At 42.9% G+C, this 18,778-nt stretch overlaps 1 protein-coding gene across 3 annotated transcripts; it reads right to left on the reverse strand.

Moving 5' to 3' along the window:
• Positions 1-957: 957 nt before the first annotated feature.
• ORC2 (origin recognition complex subunit 2) lies at positions 958-18,286 on the reverse strand. Of its 3 annotated transcripts, none has more exons than XM_031045829.2 (16): positions 17,908-18,286; positions 16,793-16,936; positions 16,429-16,515; positions 15,042-15,131; positions 14,259-14,284; positions 13,442-13,496; positions 12,036-12,211; positions 11,381-11,479; positions 9,609-9,718; positions 7,533-7,665; positions 6,994-7,090; positions 5,177-5,323; positions 3,933-4,104; positions 3,562-3,623; positions 2,729-2,847; positions 958-1,103 (listed from the first exon to the last, which is right to left on the reverse strand). In XM_031045829.2, the coding sequence occupies exons 1-16, from the start codon at positions 17,996-17,998 to the stop codon at positions 1,068-1,070; spliced, it is 1,644 nt and encodes a 547-aa protein (XP_030901689.1). In that variant the 5' UTR covers positions 17,999-18,286; the 3' UTR covers positions 958-1,067. The 3 variants fall into 3 exon arrangements, with proteins under 3 accessions (XP_030901689.1, XP_030901688.1, XP_005145656.1); XM_031045828.2 differs by having other exon boundaries at positions 958-1,223; XM_005145599.4 differs by having other exon boundaries at positions 1,041-2,084.
• Between the last annotated feature and the right edge of the window lie 492 nt (positions 18,287-18,778).

Raw genomic sequence — 18,778 nt, forward strand, 5'->3', positions numbered from 1 at the left:
GTGGTATCTCCTACAGGCCAAAAGGAGGGCTGCATGGACATCAGGGTAGTCTACCAAAACTGCTAGCAGGGAACTCTGAATTCAGGATGATTTAGTGTCTCATTAAAGTAAATTTGACATCTAGAAAACCAGATATAATTGCACTGAAAACGCACCACAGTATCGCTATCTGCAAACACATCAGGTGCCATCTTCTGTATGTACTCATAAATCCCTGAGTTTCAAAGGAACTGTGGAGGGTCAAAGGACTGCATGGTTTCCCCCCTTGTGTCCCTGTCCCCTCTCCCCAAGAACACATCTCTTTGAGTGGCAGGGTTCTTGTTCCTGAACTGTACATTTGGTCTCAGACATTGGGTAAGACACAATGTTTTGATCCCAGTTGTAGTGATTCTGATGGTGGCCTAATTAGTGACAGTCAGGATCTGGAAAAGTTTTGGAATTGCAGCCTGTAAAATGCAAATGCAAGTGCAACCAAAAGAGAACATCCATTGGAAAATGTTCTGGGGTAGGAAGCCAGATAGTACTGCTGGCATGTGCCAGTTTTCACCATTAGACTCTCCAGCAAAGCTAATTAGGTCATATGTTTGAAGAATCAAATTTTCAGTGGGATAAGGAGATACCCTGTTTTCAATACACACAGAAGTCAGGCTGTAAAACCTATCTGTTGCTTCTGCCAGGGAGGGGTAGACCAGATAACAATGTTACTCCATGTGACAGAATCATAGAACACAAGCTTTGGTTCTTTTCAAAAGCTATATAATGGTTTTAGCAGGTAATGAAATTATTTTTAATTTTGATACCTTATAAAAAACAATATAAGGTATTTTTACTGATCGAATTCTGCATAAGTATTGGAAGAGATATTTGACATAATAACGCAAATGAGGCTTTCACACAACTGCTACAAGTATCACTATCTTCCTATAACATACAAAGATTGTGGAAGACAAGACAAGCTCATGAAAATTAATAAAGTACTTTATTTAATTGAACTATTACAACACTGAGCTGTAACACAGCTACCAAATATGAGACATACAAAGTCCCTGAAGTCTGGCTGGCAGACTTCAGCTGATGGAACTATAGGGCTTACTCCCACATACCTGAGAAAAAAAGTGAAGGAAAACTGTCAAACTTCAGCAGTCTCCCAGCCTCTGAGGGCTTAAAAAAAGGGAGAGTTTATAAGTGGCACTTAAGGCCTCTTCCAGGATCAGAAGACTCTCCTGATATAAAAAAAATACATATATACAATCAAGCTTTTTAAAAAAATCAACAGAAAAACTTCATAGCCTCTTCCTATTGCTGGATTTAAACTTGGAAAGCAGATGAAAGAAGCTGTATCCTCTCACCCTCCCCAAGAGGCAATGACTCAAGTCCATGACAGTTTTGATTATCTTGGGTTTGGAGCAACTCCTTCAGTTCTATTGCCAGAATTCAGTAAGTTACTCACAATGTGTAACAATCCCACTAGTTTTTCATGCAGTCAAGGCAGGATCTCTTAGCATTATAAATCTTGGCTTCTTCATACACTGGAAGCTAGTCTTGTCCACCTGTTAAAGGAGTACTGGAAAGCACTCATTTGAGAAAAGTAGCACCACTGCTACAAACTAAAGCTCTGACCTTCTAGAGATTTGCACTTCCCAAGTAAACCGCTCAAATCAACCCTCATGGCTGGTGAGGTAAGAGCAGAAGGCACAATCTTACAGAGTTTGTTTTTCTGGCTGTAAGGGTGGCTGCATAGATATGAAGAAGGCATCATCTGAACTAAGAGACAACCCAGACAAATCTAACTACAGAGCAAGAGATGCCTCGCTTACAAAAGTCAACATTTCAAACTACCTGAAGTAGCGTAACAATGAGCATCATTCATTACAATTATTACATTTCAGTAAGTAGTCCAGCAGCCTTGGGGTTGGAGGGAGAGAAATCTGAGCATAGGCCCTTCTCCAGCAGCCCTCGAGAGCAACTGTCATAGACGCTTTGAGAACAGAGAGACGTTACACATCTTCATCCTCTTTATCTAAGAAGTCAGTCAAGGTACTATCATCTACAGGAATTAGTAAGTATTCCACACCATCAGCTCCCTGAGAACAGACATACACATTCTGTTAACACCAGTGCACAATGCAATGCAAATCACTAGAAAGCACTGCAGTGCCAATGTTTATTTTCAGTCTGGGTGAGAGCTGGCCAGCACTCAGGAGGACTACATTGCTAAAAACCAGGAATACTTCACTCAAGCAACATTGGAAATGCGCAAATACTGAGAAAAGTCAGTATATAAGTAATCTTCTGGTGGGCTATGCTAGTCTGACACTACACAGCTCCTCAACACTGTGTCCCTGTATCCAGAACTACTGTGCTGCCTTAGGACTAGCTTGCATTCTTCCCTCATGCAAATACAGGCTAACTATTGGAAGCAGATGATCAGGCTCCAGGGTCTATTACTTCTCAAAATTTTCAGGAAGAAGAGACCTGTATGTTGCTGAGTAACCAAAACACACTGTATTTTTACAGCTCCCTATCCATGTAAAGGGTGTTGATGAACTGGAGACATGGAAAGAGCTGCATTACAGAATGTCAGCCCTTTGCTGGTTACTAGATGCTTCAGACAGCACAGCCTCACTGCAAGCTGCAGAGTGGTGTCTTAGGGATACTTAGTATCAAGTAAGCATCTTTTTGTTTAAGGTGGCAGAATATCCAGAATTATCTTTTTCCCCCAACTCACCCGCTTTGTCCGGATGAGCTTGTGGTCCCTGAATTCTGTCAGCTGTGCCCTGAGTGTCAGGTCACTGTTCACAAGGAAAGCCTCCCGACACTGCTGGTAGAAGTCTTGGAAAGACAGTCCTGGAAGATACAAAAAGGCAAGAACAAGAAACTGAAGTGGTAAGATTCACAGAGTTTTTTGCATAACAATATATAGTTTCCTCCTACAAAGTAACATCACTTCTTTCAAGTATACAGCCAGCCTAATATTTCAGTAATCAATGGAAAACTGATGAATTAACATTTCAGTCACCCTGTTTGTCTAATGGCATTTTAGTAGCGCTTTAAATGCACTTTCCAACAAGGTTAATCTCTCTTAATTTCCAACTCTTCTACCTTACTTCCAACTTTCTTTACTATTAACATGTTATTCATATCCCCTGCAGCACCTCTTAGAGACAGTGACAGAATATTCCACATATACCTAGAAAGCAGAGACACATGAGAACTCATACAGCAGCACGTGAACAGAATCTCCTGCCTTTCCCTGGTCCTTCACGTGCTAATTATGCAAATTTATATTCTTCCTTTATTTTAATGCTTTAACTTCACAGTCCCCCATGAATTGTCTCATTCACGTCTAAACATCAAAGCAGACAGCAGTAAGAGGAGGTCCTTCAGAACCAGCCAGTCTATTGATCTCCTGTCAGACATAGGACGACTAGGAAGAGTCTATGCTACTGAGTCTCACTGAGCCAGCAGTTACAGCATTTCTGTTGCTCATGACATACATTGCTGCTATGACTGATTTGGCAATGGCAACACCCAAGCAGGTAAGAAAAGGTGAGTACATACCTGGATAAGATGGGTTGTCTTTGTTCTCCAGCTGGTACTGAGCAAGCAATCTGAATATCCCCCTAAGAGAAAGGAGGAAAAGGGAAAATCAAAAACCAACAAGCACAATCCCCTCCCTCCCGTCAGAAAATATTAACTTATTTTTCCCTCAGGTACAAAGTCCTGATTATGGATCCCGACACTGGACAAGGCTTGCTATCTAAGTACTGTTCATTTAGAATAACCAATCAATTAGGACTCAGTTCTACCATCTTCATCTTGAACACTGCTGTTAGAAAACAGGGACTGCCTCCTGGCAATTACGGATCAGCCTAACCTAGCAAGGACTGGATCCTCAGCAAGTGCTACTGTGAAGTGCAACAGTGTCTTACCTGGCATTGAGAGTGAGACTGCGCAGGACATGTGTTAGGGAGCTCAAAGCCAAAGATCCAGATTGCTGTACTAAAAGAGAGTTCTCATAAGATGTTTCTTCCACATAGGGACTAAATGTTGTTGTCTCATACCAAAGCCAGTTGTAGAGGCTTAGTTTTGCCTGATCCCACACTAGACAGAAAGAAAAGAGCAGACTGGATTCAGAGATTTAGCTTTTCTAAGATGTTAAATAAGCAAGCTCTACTGTAGGATTGAGAAAACAATGTATCCTTCTGAAAGTCAACATACATACACCCAGATACTAGCAGTTCATGCAAGAAAAATTATCTGCAACAAAATATCTGCATACATCCATTTTTCATACCAGCTTCAAAATGATCAAAGGGCTGGAGCACCTTTCCTATGAAGACAGGCTGAGAGAGCTGGGCTTGTTCAGCCTGGACAAGAGAAGGCTCCAGGGACACCTTATAGCAGCCTTCCAGTATGTAAAAGGGGCCTACAAGAAACTTGGAGAGGGACTTTTTACAAGGGCATGTAGAGACAGTACATGGGGTAATGGCTTTAAACTGACAGAGGGGAGATTTAGATTAGGTATTAGGAAATACTTTACTGTGAGGTTGGTGAGGTGCTGGCACAGGTTGCACAGAGAAGCTATGGCTGCCCCATCCCTGGCAATGTTCAAGGCCAGGCTGGACGTGGCTTTAAGTGACTTGGTCTAGTGGAAGGTGTCCCTGCCTATGGCAGGGGGCTTGGAAGTGGATGATCTTCAAGGTCCTTTCCAACCCAAACCATTCTGTGATTCTATGACTGTACTATAAATTCTATCATCATACATTCTATGTACATACATTCATACATTATACATGCTATGATGTACTGTCAGTCCTTCCAGAGTCAGCAGTGTGCAAAGAATTTCTGGCTGACAAACAAAATTGTTCAGATGCAATGACAGACATAACATCTAATCTCCATTTCAGTAAGTCCCTAAATCAGAGGGTGCCAGAAGCTTGAAGTCTGTTTGTATATTATTAACAGTGACTGGTAGTTCTTAGTATCTTTCTATAGTTTTGGTTCAATACAGCCACAGTTTCAATTGGGTCTTCTAGATGCTACCACCATACAAACATACATCACCAGATCATTTTACACATCAACAGTAATACATAAGCTTATGAAACAGGCTTGGCAGCGACAAAAACACAGATTCTTCTCTCTTTGCTACATCAGGCCCAAGGGGACTTACTGAGAGGAGCATTGATGTGATCAACAGAGGCAATGAGGTAAATGTGAGGCAGAGAGGATAATTGTGCAAGGATCTGCTGACTTCTTTCTCCTCTCAACATCTGGCTGTCCAGGTTATGAATGAGGACATAGAGCTCTAAAGATGAATCTGCAAGATCAGAAAAAACAGCAGAGAACTGATAAAAGAAATTGCACACTAAGTGGTTTCCTATTTCCAGTGCAACCTGGGATAAGTCTATTCCATCAGGCTCCATATTCATTACTCCAATATTAAATCATTTTCCTTGTATAGCTTGCTTTGATCTCTATCCCACACTTGATGTTTCTGAGCACTTAAAATTTCTCAGTTCAGTGTATCACAGTTTTTATCACACCTACCTTTCTTTTTGCAGTTTAAGCTCTTCTCTTTAAGCTTAAACTGCAAAATCTACTTTCCATTTGCTTGTGGCTTTTACCAGAAATTGTCCTTTTAGCTATGGCTTTTAGTCCTGCAATTTAAGGTCATTCAAATGTATTTTTGGATGGAAGTCTAAGCAGAGTTTGTTCAACTCCTTTTCAGTTACATGACTGGGACCTTTACAATCCTCCTCACACAATGCAAATGCATTTTCTATTCAGGCTTGGATCCAAAGCATACAAACTTCATTGGAAATCTTGCCCCCTAAGTCCTCAAAGGAAGTTACAAAGATTTAGCTTAGACAATGCAAATGGTAGAAGTTAAAATTTCCAGCTTGCTTGTTACTGTGGTACTTATCCCTGGGAACAGCTGTTTTCTGAGTTCAGAAACAATTCTGGAACAGTAGCCAGCTTTTGGGCAAATTAATACTTAACTCAGCTGCTAGTGGAAGCTGAAAGTTCCTCAGACTCCCAGTCAGATCAGCTATAGTGTACAAGACAAGACTGATTTATGTAGATTCAGGTGGGTACCACCATTAACCAGTCTTTTTCACTTAGTCCCACCTGAAATGCTCATAGAGTAATGATGGAAATCAGAATGTAAATACTTAAACACCCACACCATGCCAATTCAGATCCCATAGCAATTTGTATATGTATATATAAGCAGTGAAACAGACATTCAAAAAGAATTCAGCAAGCATTCTGCATGCCAATACCAGTTTCATCTGGCTTTTGAACCCAGTGCTTGTCCGACACTTCTGACCTGTATTTCATTTTAATGCATTTAAATGAATAAACCATGCACATTAAAGCCTTAATCCAGCCTATACTGAAATTTATGGGAAGACCCTCAGGCCACGTTTTTCCAGAGGAGCTCAAAGGACTTGATACCCGTCAGCAACCATCACTGAAAATTGCAAGTTCTTTGTTCTGTTGATTTCAGCAAGATTTGCACCAGGTCCTCAAGCAGCCACTAAGAACTCTTTCCTCATGTAGCTAGAGTTTACCTATCCTGTCTTCCACGAGCAAACACATGGCTACAGAAGCATTATGTAAATAAGGCATAAATGCACTGTGCTAAATGCAAAGGTGGTGATAATTTCAGTTTATTATTATAATTTATGGCTCCTCCATAGGGTTGAGGAGCCTGTCTTGTTAGAACCCTTGTGCCTTCCTCCTTCCTTTTCTAGAGAACTTAATGTGTGCAACACTGGATAAGGTAACGCTTGGGATCATGTACATTTATATTCCTGGTGCATATGTGTTTTCATGTACGTGGCAGAAATTACAAGCAAGAATGTATACTAGCTATAAGAAACTGTGACTGCACACATGAAAACTATGAAGGAAGAAAATATCTAGGTTCTCCTAACAGTAAGTGGACTCTAACATTTTTACGTGTAAGGTTAGTTGTTTTACCTTCTTTAAACCTTTCAATGATGAAGTCAAGTTGGTCAAGGGGGCTGCGGAATGTCCCTATATGGTCCAGTACCTCCTCTGTGATGGAGTTGAGAATCTGAAAAAAAAAATGACAGTCCCTTCTGAAGGGCTCTGGCACTGAAGGACCTAGTGCAGAAAATCTGAAACTGAGCCCCTGACTGTCATGGAGGGAGGTAACTGGATTTTTGCAATCAAATCCTCAAAACATTCAACATATACCAAAAATTTCTACCCATTTTCAAAAGCAACATAAAGTAAGGCTTTAGACTAATAGATATTTATTAATGACTATCTTGTTAGTCCCATCTATTAATGATGGGAGTTAATGCAGTTCCTTGAAAAATGCACAGGCTGATTTCTTTGAACTCTCAAAAGAGAGATAGGTAGGAACTATTCTTTATGCAAGAGTCTGCTGTTACAGGATGTGCAGGTTTCCTTAACATTTTACATTGAAGGAGTTCAGAGGTATCTGTAACACAGGATGATCAGATAGACCCATACACTTTTCACACACTTACAGATCTCACAGTGATGCTGGGAAAGTATCCATTAACCACAAGGTGAACAGAATCCTGGAGCAGGGAGGTACGAAACTTCTCTAACAAATCACGCTTGGAGCCCAGTCCATAAAGCACGATATTGAAACCCAAGCTGAAGAAATGTGAGCAAATACACTGAATCAAAAAAGTACAAGTCCCTCTTTAGGTTCATACATTCATTAAGCAAAATGATCCATTGCAGTCTTGCCTCTCAAAATTTCATATTTCATCAACTTGTCATGGTTTAACCTCAGCTAGCAAATGAGTACAAAGCAGCCACTCACTCACACCCTCTGCCATGGGATGGGGAGGAGAAATGAAGAAAAAGCTAACACCCCACGGGTTGAGGTAAGAACAGTTTAATAACTGAAATAAAGTAAAATATAATAACAATAAAAATAATAGAGAGGAGAATAACACAAACAAACCCCAAGTGATGCACAATACAATTGCTCACCACCCACTGACCAATGCCTAGCCAGTCCCTGAGCAGCCAACGGCCCTCCCTGGCCAACATCCCCCAGTTTATAAACTAAGCATAAAATTCTACAGTATGGAATATCCCTTTGGCCGGTTTGGGTCAAGTGAGCCTGCCAGCTTCCTGTGCCCCTCCTCACTGGCAGAGCATGAGAGACTGAGAAGTCCTTGGTCAGGGTAAGCATTACTTAGCAACAACTAAAACACTGGTGTTACGTTAATCAGAATTATTCTCATATTAAAGTCAAAACATAGCACTGCACCAGCTACTAGGAAGAAAATTATCCTTCCCCCAACAGAAATCAGCACACAGCTCCAGGCTTACCTTCATTCACCCCTCCCCAGTGATTATATTCAAATGCTTACCATGAGTCACAGAAATTACTAGAAGATAACCAAGTCTTCACACGGGTTTTCTACTCTCATCCACAAGCATAAATTCAAAGCAAAATTAAACAGTTCTCATAGCTATTTCTTATCCTAATTGTTCCACAAAGAATAAGGCAGGTAAGCATAAAGCAAACATACTAGGGAATCACAAAGCTTTGTTTACTTTTGAGAACCAGGAATTCTATCATCTTAATAATATCCATCTATCATAAATCAGAAAGAAGAGTATCAGGACCAGAAAGAAGTGTATCAGGTCACTGAAACAGCATTGGGCAAAGGTAGTGGGTTCAACAGCTGTTACTGACTTCAACATCATCTATGGATTTGTTCCTTCTACCCTGCCACATACATCTCTAACCATTTGTCCAGATCACCAAGCCAGACAACACCTCCTCTTGCAACTCTCCAACTTTTGAAACTAATTTATTTTCCATATGCTCTGTTACTCCCCATGGACCACAAATTTCTTTATGTTCCATTCACTCTCCTGCAAAGCTTCAAAGAGGCTTTCTCCATACCAAGATCTGCTTGTGACTCAGAACTTCAGATTTGGTGGCCTGCCTTCTCAATGGTGCTTCAGCATCTTACAGATCTCTACAGTTCCCATTTGCTTTCCTCGATGCTTGATCTTTTCTCCTTCCCACAAAGATACACACAAAGCCAGATAAAAATTATACTGCGAATGTTTTTAACAGCATTAAGGTTTCTTCATGCCTAGATCTTTAGGTACTGTAGGCATTTGAAGGTAACTGCTACATCACTGGGGATAGCCACACACTGAAGAAACTGATGATGGGTAACCAACTACAGATCACACTGCTGTGAGCAAAACTGACTGTTCACAAAGGACACTAGTCGCATCATCCATGTTCCTTGTTTCCCCATTACTCATGTTCCCTGTTTGTGAATGCCCTCTTGTCTTTGTTTACAGTGGCACAGACCAACTAGCCAGACAGAATGCAACCTCATGTCACTTTCAGACATTCAGTTGAAGGAGTTAGTTAGATATGATTTGGCTTACAGGAAACACTCTACTAAATTGATGTCAACTAATTCTGATTTCAAACAATCAATCAAAGAAAAAGAGTTGCACCATACCTCATCCACAGAATAGTGCTGACATGAGGGTAAGTTTACTGGTAGTGCCTGTTTATGAGGCTTCTTCAGTGATTCTCATTGGATACTTACTGTAATTGCAGCATCCACTTGGAAAACAGGGATTCATGTAGCTGGTTTAGCTCTGTGATTTCAGCAGCATAGGCAAGGGGAGCTTTCTTCAAAAGGTCACGCAGTGTTTGCTGTGTTGAGAAAGAGGTAAGATGACAGTCGGTTAAAGCTGAGAAAAAACAAGATATGTACCTGAGCTCCTTACAAACACCCCTCTAGTATGCTCTCTAGCTAGGGAGCAGAATATTGTTAATTGACAGTGCACTCAATCCGTGTTGGTTTAGGGTTTTTTCTTCCCCCCATGAAGACCCCTCCAAGCACAGTTTTGCTACTGGAGAAACAAAGCAGATAACAAAGTTGTTTAATGGGAAACAGCAGCCAGACTATGACTAGAACTGGTATCAAACTGTGTTTTAGCTCTTCCTACTGAGTACGGGAAAACCACTACTGAAATAATGGACAACACTCAGAGCTCACACAGAACCAAGCGCTGTACAAGGAAGATACCAACATCACAACCCTGCTCACAAGAGCAAGGGTTCCAATCAACATGCTTAGCAATGGCTCAGATGTTTGTCCCTACAAGAGAATGCTCACAAATGTCATCTTAAAAAAATACATGAAGAAATCATTTGCAACTGACAGCCAATTGTAGAAAAAGTATTATTTCAAAAGCATAAAGAATCAAAGGATTAATTCAGCTTTAAAGGTATGCTGGGATGTTGATGTTTCAACAGCATAGTAGTATGACAAACGACATCAAATCTACACTAGCCTCCCTTCCTCTTCAATTCTAACAGTTTTGTTTTCCACTCCCTTTCAGCAGAAGACAGTTTACTCTGGAAAGAACACAAAGACAGCTGCAATGTATCAGACAAACATATAGCGCTGACAGAACTGCTAAGCTTTCAATTTCTTCAGAGCCAGCAGTAGATTTAATACTGAGAACCTTGATTTTCTTCCAAGGCTGTTATGGAAGAATCCAGATGTTTCTCTGGATAACAGTTCCAGATGACAACAGACATCAGGCAATCTGCATATATGCCATCTTTTAAAACACAGATGGATGCAAAAAGCAGTCACAGACACAAGATCTCCCAAGTATTTTATATACTTCCCTGGCACCTGCCCTTGTGTACCTATCTCTGTAGAGTACAGCTGTTTACTTTGAACTGTCTTGTAAAAACTGCATATGGAAAATAAAACAGTAATTCAATCATCAATTAGACCATTCCTGTCTTCTAGAAATTGGAAGGGGACAGAATGCATTTCACAAACTAGATGACAACATTTAGAGCTCTCCTAGTCCTGCATGTGGCTTGACTCAATAATGCTCAGATAAAAAGTGCTCTCTCCATTTCCTCTACACATAAACAGTCAATACAGCTTGTAATTTCCCTAAGCCCTTCACTAACAAAAATGCTTTTGTTAATGGTGACAACAATGGTTAGGGCAAGCCTCTGCAACTCTGCTTCTCCCTCTTCTCCTCAAAACCAAATTTTAACTTGTTCTGGTGTCATGGTATAAGCCCAGCCAGTAAACTGCAGCTTTCAACTATCTGCTCACTTGCAAGCGCATTTCAATACTGTCTCAGGTTCAAACAAATGGGACCTGTCCCTGCTCACAGCGGCAGAGGAGACATAACACTTAAAATGCTACCTAAATCAGTGTTACCACCAACAATGTAATCAGCAGAAATAAAGTGAAAACAGCAATATCAGGAAATTCGGATGAGGGAACTATTCAAAGAAAGCAAAAGCTCTAAGAGTTGTGGGATTCACTATAAAGTGTACCTGACTCAGTCTTCTTCTCCTCAACTTCTGCAGTGTTCGGTCTGAAGTGAGAACTTTGGAGCTACTGTGAGCTTCAAAGTATTCCTCCACCAGGTTGCTCTAAAAAGGGAAAGCAAGATCAGCCACATTCCTTCTGCTATCAAGTTACCCCTTTCCCTTTGCACCCACAAACATGTTTGAAGATGGCCAATATGAGACATTGAGCAAGGATGAATAGAAAGCCAGCAGATATTTGCAAAAATGGTTTCTACAGTGGCATTCTGCCAAAGCCAATGGTCAGATGGTTCATTCCCGAAGACATAGAGGAGATTCTGAGAGAACAGAACACTAAGCCAAAAAGTAGTATGTGTTTCTTTTGGTGCTATAGGAGTCACCTTTTTCATCATTTCTCAGTACAAGGTCTCCTGCTTTGTGGACATCTTAGAACTTCTGTTTCTGGAGCTACTAAGGATAGAGACTGGATTAGCCCACAGGCTCTGATGATGCCTGTCCAATAGGCATTGCTCAGAAGTACAGCAAAAGCCAGTCCAGCTGGTTACATTTGAAATGACTCTAGCAGTTCCTCCCTACAGTTAGGTGTGGTCACCCACAGCTTATTGTCACTAAGCATTTCTTCGCATTTGCTGGTTTAGGGGTGTATATTCTGTACACTCACCATCTTGCTCTCCTTATTTTTTTTGGCTAGGGTGCTGCTGGGAGGAAGCGTAGATGCTGCCTTCATTTTTTCTGGGGTCTTCTGACCTGATGAAACAGTGTTGTCTTCTTTTTGGTTCTCCTCATCCTCCTCTGAGCACGAAGAAGAATATTCACTCCCACTTTCTAAATAGTGAACTGAAGCATAAACGTACAGTTAAAAGCTAGCAACGACTTCTTACACAGAACACATTTTGCACCATCTTGCTCACTCACACACATTCTCTAGATGTTTTTCAAGCATATGATGCTTAAATGCATTTCACAGAAAATTAAAATAAATGCTTAAGAGGACTGCAAACATACACAGTCATTTCTTTCCCAGTACCAGGCTTACAATTTATTGTTTAGTAAAGCTTGCTCTGTGGAGACAGTGTTCTCACTGGAAAATGAATATTTGGTACATGAGGTCTGAATAACTCCGAGGGATACAGCAAGGCCATGGGAGGCCCGAGGAAGCCTAAGCAAGCAAGATAAGAAGAAGCTGTAATTCACTGAGTTATGAGAACGGTGGACTGTTGGCAAGCGTTCGAGGTCAAGTTCTCACACCTGTGCTTAACCAGTTCTATGTTAGTCACTAAGGGTCTTCAAGACAAGTACCCAATCATGATCTGCCAAATTGCTGTAGGTGTGTGTAAGCAATAGTATATAAGGAGTTAATGCTTTGCAATAAATGGCTTCTTGTCTGATCATATTGGTCTCTGACTGAGTCCTTTCCGCGGCATTGCTCCTTGATACCCATTAAGAAACACAATCCTCCCATTAAAAGTTACTAAAAATGGGCATTGGAAATCCCTATTTCTCAGCATTTCATATCAGTTTTCCTAAATGCCAACCATGCAAGATGAGTGCAAAAAAGGTTTTGTAAAAGACCTCTGTTAGCAGTGTTGATTGAGGAGCACACACAGAATCTGGCTCAGTCTTAGTCTCTCAACACAAAAGAAGAACAAGAAACACCCCACACTAAACTCCCCTCTACATTAATTCTGAGCATACATAACCAACCAGATATGCAAAATACTTTACCATGAATGTTCCAGCCATCATCAAAAAGTTTTATAACTTGGTTCAAGCAATTGCCAGACAACTGCATTAACCAAGCAATTGGGCAAGTGTCAGCATAGGTTAGCTACTGAGAGTTTTGTCTCTTTTGATCATGTTATTGAAGTTCGGCAATTTGGTGCTTCTAACTCCCCCAACCCTTACCTAAGCAGCAATCTACGGTAGGGAAAAGGTCTACACAGATTTCCTTAAGGACATTTCTACACTCTCTGCAGGATGAATCAGATCTTTACTACAGGAAAAACACTCTCCTCTGAACACAGTGCCTCACTGGCTGTGGGACTGACCGCAACGGTTGCTCTTTACCTGTTAGCCTGTTCCTGAGTCTGTAAGGTGTGGTAGACATAAATTCTTTTTTATTCTGTAACAGCAAAGAAAAAAACATGCATTAGAAGAAGAAACATATACCTCCTCAAAACAGCCCTCTGCCAAGCAAGGAGTAGAATCTGGTTATATTTCCAAGCTATTTCAGTCCACAATAAACTGGGAAAGCAGAGGCAGTAAGTATGGAGAGTTCTTTTTTTTTGCCATTCAGAGCTAGAGGAGGAGCAGGGTCAGGTTCCAAAAACGGCTTAATTCTTTCAACTAATGTCCTGAGATGGAGGGTATAAAACAATGAAATCTCCAACCAAGATGCCAACCTTGGCCCCTCAGGAAGAGTCAAACTGAAGCAATGACAAACTGGCAATGCTTTGGCTCCCCAGGTAAGTAATCTTCCACTTCACGCTGTCTACTCAAAGTCATCGGAAAGTCCACTACGAAAACAACTACAAGAACTACAAGAGTTTAAGTGGTTGCCTCATTTGTGTGGTGCAAGGAAAGTGTCTCCACCCATGCTAATCAAGCTGTCAAACCCACTGTTTGCCCACTGACTCTAAATCCCATAATCCCGATTAATGGTAGCTCTTATTCTCACTTGATTTCTCCCGCCAGGCTGGATATGGAGAGACATTTGTACTGTCCTTCCTTTCCAGAACTGTAGTAATTGGCCAGTTCAAGTTGCAAAATGTAAAAAAAAACCCAAAACATAAAACCAAACCAAACAACCAAAAACCAAACCCCACAACACAAAAAGCCAAAACGAAACAAAAAAAAGCCCAAGAAAGGCAGAGTCATAACTCACCCTCTGCTGCACTCTGCTTGAGCGTTCTGCAAAGCAAGAAACAGCATTGTTCAGAATACTGGGTATTTTCAACGGTGGCACAAGATGTCCATTAGAAAAACAGACATTCACTATTCAAAGATACACTGTGCCAGAATATCAGCTTTATGGGTGGTTAATCCTGTGAGGGAAGCCTCTAGTTCCTCACAGGTAAGCAAAGAGAGAACAAAGACAGTCAATGTTATTACCACAAAAGGCAGCTTTTAATTCTGGTCACAGCTTTGGAAAGCCTTCAGCAGGAGGGAAGAGGCTGAAAAATGAGCTAATGTCCTTTTCCTGAGCACATCAGACTCAATTTCTGAGCACAAAGTAATACGTTCTTGCCAGCTGACCTGCACTGACTTTTTCTACCTGTATTTCTCCCTGCAGCATTGGATGCTTGAATATTACATAATAAAACATGATTTTACATATGAACACCCATACAATCCTACCAGTGCTCAACACATCAACCCAGCTCATAACTCTGAAGTGCAAGCATTTCTGTTGAACACAGAGGAAATCATTAAGTGTCACAGCAACAGAAAAGTTCCTGTTTTCTCTACATCATCAAGACAGAATAAAGATCTGACACCCAGGTGAGCCCGAGGCCATGCATACCAAGCAGGTCAGTCTACAACGGTGAGCTGACCAGAATACCCAAGCATGATAGAAGCAGGCACTCAAGCATCTGCTCTACTACCCAAAGAGAAACAAAACCTCCATCCACTCAGCTTCAGTTAAGCAAAGCATCACAGAACTTACGGCTGCTTTGAGGGGCTTTGGTTGTCTTATCAGGGCACTTGGAGTGATCAGGTGCAGCACTCTGTCCTGGCGTCTGAGCTAATTCAGAGGCTGTAGGAAATAGTGGGAAGAGAAGAAGTTTCACATCAGTTATGAAACTCCCAGCTGTGGCTAGTCAGCCATGAATACAAGCCAGCCATACACCTGAAACACTCTCTAAGTATTAATTTCTTAGCTATGTCAGGAAGTGCACCAAATACTTCCATCTTTCATTTTTTTGGGCTAACCTTAATGGTGAATGTAATCCTTAACAAAGATTTGCCAAAGACTGAACTCCTCAGTTAACTAATTTTAAAAGTGTACCTGCGGCAATGGTGAAGTACACTTAACTCCCTGGGAGACCACAAGTCTTTGAATCAAAAGAATGAGATCATGTTCACTAAGTCCTTTAAAACTGCTGAACTGAACTTAATAAAGCATCAGGTATAGCAAACACATCAGTTCCCTATGACATGGGTTCCTGTATCCTATCAGTAACTTTTTACCACTTAATGGCAAAAGCAGAAGTTAAATCACTGCTCTGGAAATGGAAGCCCCCATATCCTGCTACCAGTCTCTCAAAAAAACTAGCTTTCCATTGTATGATTTGCCTCAGTTTCCAGACTGAGTCATGGCACCAAGAGGGAGCACCAGTGAAACCTACCCTTCTGCAGGAGGTGCAAGAAACACACAACTTCCCAAGACACAGCAGAAGGCAAGAGAAGTAAGGAGTTACGGACACCACTTTCTACACACTGATACAGATGGATGACCCCTCTTCCTTGCATCACCGTCCACAGGACCTATCAGTAGCTGTGACAACCAAACACTAATGAAGTTCAGATGGTATTGGGCACACAGACTCTTTGAGTGAGAAGAAACATACTGGCAGCAGGGCTCAAGCATTTTCTTTGAAACAGAACAGCTCACCCTTTCCGTACTGACACATTCTACTTGCTTCTCCTGAGTCCACAGTCAGCCCAGCAAGCACACACAGACACTCTGAGTAGGAGAAATCCCCTGACACACAGAACTAATACTCCATTCTTTTTGACTCTTTGCTACATGATGAGTTACTCTCATATCCCTCTAAGTTAAACAAAATGTCTGCCATCCTTAGTCTGCATGTGCCATTCTGATAGCATTAAGAAACTTCTACTTTTCCTTCTGTTTTCCTCACCAGACCGCTGCTTTGCCTTAGCCCTGTGCTTTTGCTTCTGAGGAAGACTGATTCAGAGCCAGATAAAAGCTACTGAAATACTGCAAAGTATTTCAATATATTTTGAATAAATAGGAGAGACAAATCACAGAGTACACAAAAAAAACAAGATGACAGCCAGAGAAAGAATTAAAGAAGAAGAAAACATACCCAGCTCCGCCAATCTGCTGGAGCGTTTGGGAGTCTTGAACGAGTAAACTTCACCACCACTTACACTTGAGCCATTTCCTACTGGATCTGTGAAAACAAATCTTACTTGTAGCTATTTAAAAAGCAGTGGTGTATTTCCAACCCAAGAAGATGGAATGCAACATTTTACTATTTGGCTCAAAGGACTCATTATATTGCAGGTGTTATAAACCAGTAGCACAACAAAATCCTAGAATTATTATCCTCTGTTACCACAAGCATAGAGCTGGTCAGGCCCAAAAGGCCATTTCATCAACACTGTGCAACTCTGACACTACAAGAATCCCCTGAAGACACAGCTGTGTTAAGTTTGTCCTGCTAATACCTTGGGCACATATTCCAAGAGCAGCAACATAGTCCTTCTCTTCTAGGATCTCCTGAGGTTCATCATCTGAGATATTCTCAAGCTTCTTCACAAATCTCTTCACGCTGACTGATGGCTGAGCCTTGTCCTTCTGCAGTTTAATGCCTAGGATTGCAACAAAAGCTTTAATCTCCTACTATTGTATTACTTCTATTGCGACAGCATGCAGTTACCCCATTTACAGACCATGTTCCTATTCTGCAAATCACTAAACAAATGACACTGAAAAGACATCCTGGCAAAAGAATAGCTGGTCTGTGCCCCTGTGGTCAGCTGGCTTTACAAACATCAGGCCCTCCCTTACCACAGAAGCTCACCCCTACAAGTCCATGAGGACAAGGTGCCCATTTCAACACACACCAGCTTCCATAGTTTGGAAGAGAAATAACAGGGACTCACACATAGAAGTACCAAAGTGCATGCAAAGGGGGTGGTATCTGGCATCCCCTATCTTCCCTTGCAAAGGGGAAAAGTGGAGAGGAAATGGCCTATACGCTGCCAGTACACTCGTGAGAATTTAGGCTGAGACCTTTGGAGACCATCTATCTATCTGACCTTCTGCTCAAAGCAGGACCAACAGCAAACTCAAGATATGGGTGCCCTGTGCCTTGCACAAATCAAGCCTAAACATCTCCACAGAGGTCCCAAACTTTAAAAGTAATCAAAACTGCAGCAAAAGACTTTTGTAGCAACCATCTCGAACCTCATTCCGATTCTGTATGTGTTTAAACACCTCAGGGGTTGGGACGTTAGCCAGGCTGCTCGTACCCCCTTCTCCTAGGCCATTACACACACGTGTAATGAGTTCGGGCACTAGTACAGAGAGCAAATATGTACGCCACCTCCAGGTGAAGGCACCTGACATGGTGCCGCAGCTGCCCCTTTCCATGTGCCGGAGTGGGGATAGAAATGAACTGCAGACAAGGCAGTGGGAGGAGAAGGATGCTGAAGGCCTCGTCCTGCTTTGCAGCCCGCCAGAGGCGCTCACCCACCCCGCGTACTGAAGGGCTCCCTTCCCAGTCGCGGCCGCCCGGACCGCTCTCGCAGCGCCCGGGGAGCAGCGGGCAGCGCTGTACCTGCGTCGTCAGCAATGTGCTTCAGCACCTCCTCGTCGGGCACGAACTTCACCTCCAGGGCTCCGCAACCCTTCCCGGAGAGCCGCCTCATGGCGGGCACCCTGCAAGCACCCACGGGTCAGTCACGTGGCGTCCGCCCAGCCCCGCCGCCGGGGGGGGGCACTGACACAATGCGAGCACGGTAGCGCCGCAAGGCCCGTCAGAACTAACACAAACCGCAGCCGCACCCCCCCCGCCTCACTGCGCTGCCCTACGGAGCCCCCGGGCCCGGGCTCCAGCCCGCTCCCCGCGGGCTCCCGTCCACCCCCTGACGGAGGCAGCGGGAGGCGGAAGCGGGTTCACGTGTCAGACAATGGACGAAAACACCGGCCTCCCTGAGGGCGAGCGGGGCGGGCACCGAGCACCGCCTCTGACCTTAACGGACCTTTGAGCCTCCACCAATCGGCGACCTTCTTCTCTGCCGCCACCGCCCACCGGCGGGCGCGGGAGAGGGCGGGACTTCCGCTGCAGGCGGTGCGTGCAGCCACCCCCGGGCGGCGGGGGTTGCCGTGGCGACGCGAAGCCGCCCGGCCAGAGTTCTCCTCACTGCCCGGACCCCGCCTCTGGCTGCTGTAGAGGCAGGCACCCGACAGCAGCTGCTATGAGCGCTCCGGGGCGACTGGCTGCCTCCCGCTTCCCAGCCCGGCAACTGCCGTGGTGGTGGGTGTCCGCGCTGTGAAACCGTGCACCTGTGGCCTGTGTTACACACCGTCATCAACATAAGCCCCAAACCAAACCCCAAACCAACCAATCCCCCCACCCCCCCAAAAAAACCCAAACATTAAAAAAACCCAAAACCAACAAAATAACCCAAGCACAAAAAACAAAACAA

This window comes from Melopsittacus undulatus, chromosome 8 (genome assembly GCF_012275295.1).
Source record: "Melopsittacus undulatus isolate bMelUnd1 chromosome 8, bMelUnd1.mat.Z, whole genome shotgun sequence".
Classification (NCBI taxonomy): Eukaryota; Metazoa; Chordata; class Aves; order Psittaciformes; family Psittaculidae; genus Melopsittacus; species Melopsittacus undulatus.

Bases quoted from the DNA above. Each gene is read 5' to 3' on its own strand.
- ORC2 (XM_031045828.2), bottom strand. From the start codon at position 17,998: ATGAGGCGGCTCTCCGGGAAGGGTTGCGGAGCCCTGGAGGTGAAGTTC. The intron at 16,516-16,792 runs GTATTAGCAGGA...TTGTTTTCACAG, and splicing joins TCTTGGAATATGTGCCCAAG to ATCCAGTAGGAAATGGCTCA. The intron at 4,105-5,176 runs GTAAGTCCCCTT...CTTTCTGTCTAG, and splicing joins TCACATCAATGCTCCTCTCA to TGTGGGATCAGGCAAAACTA.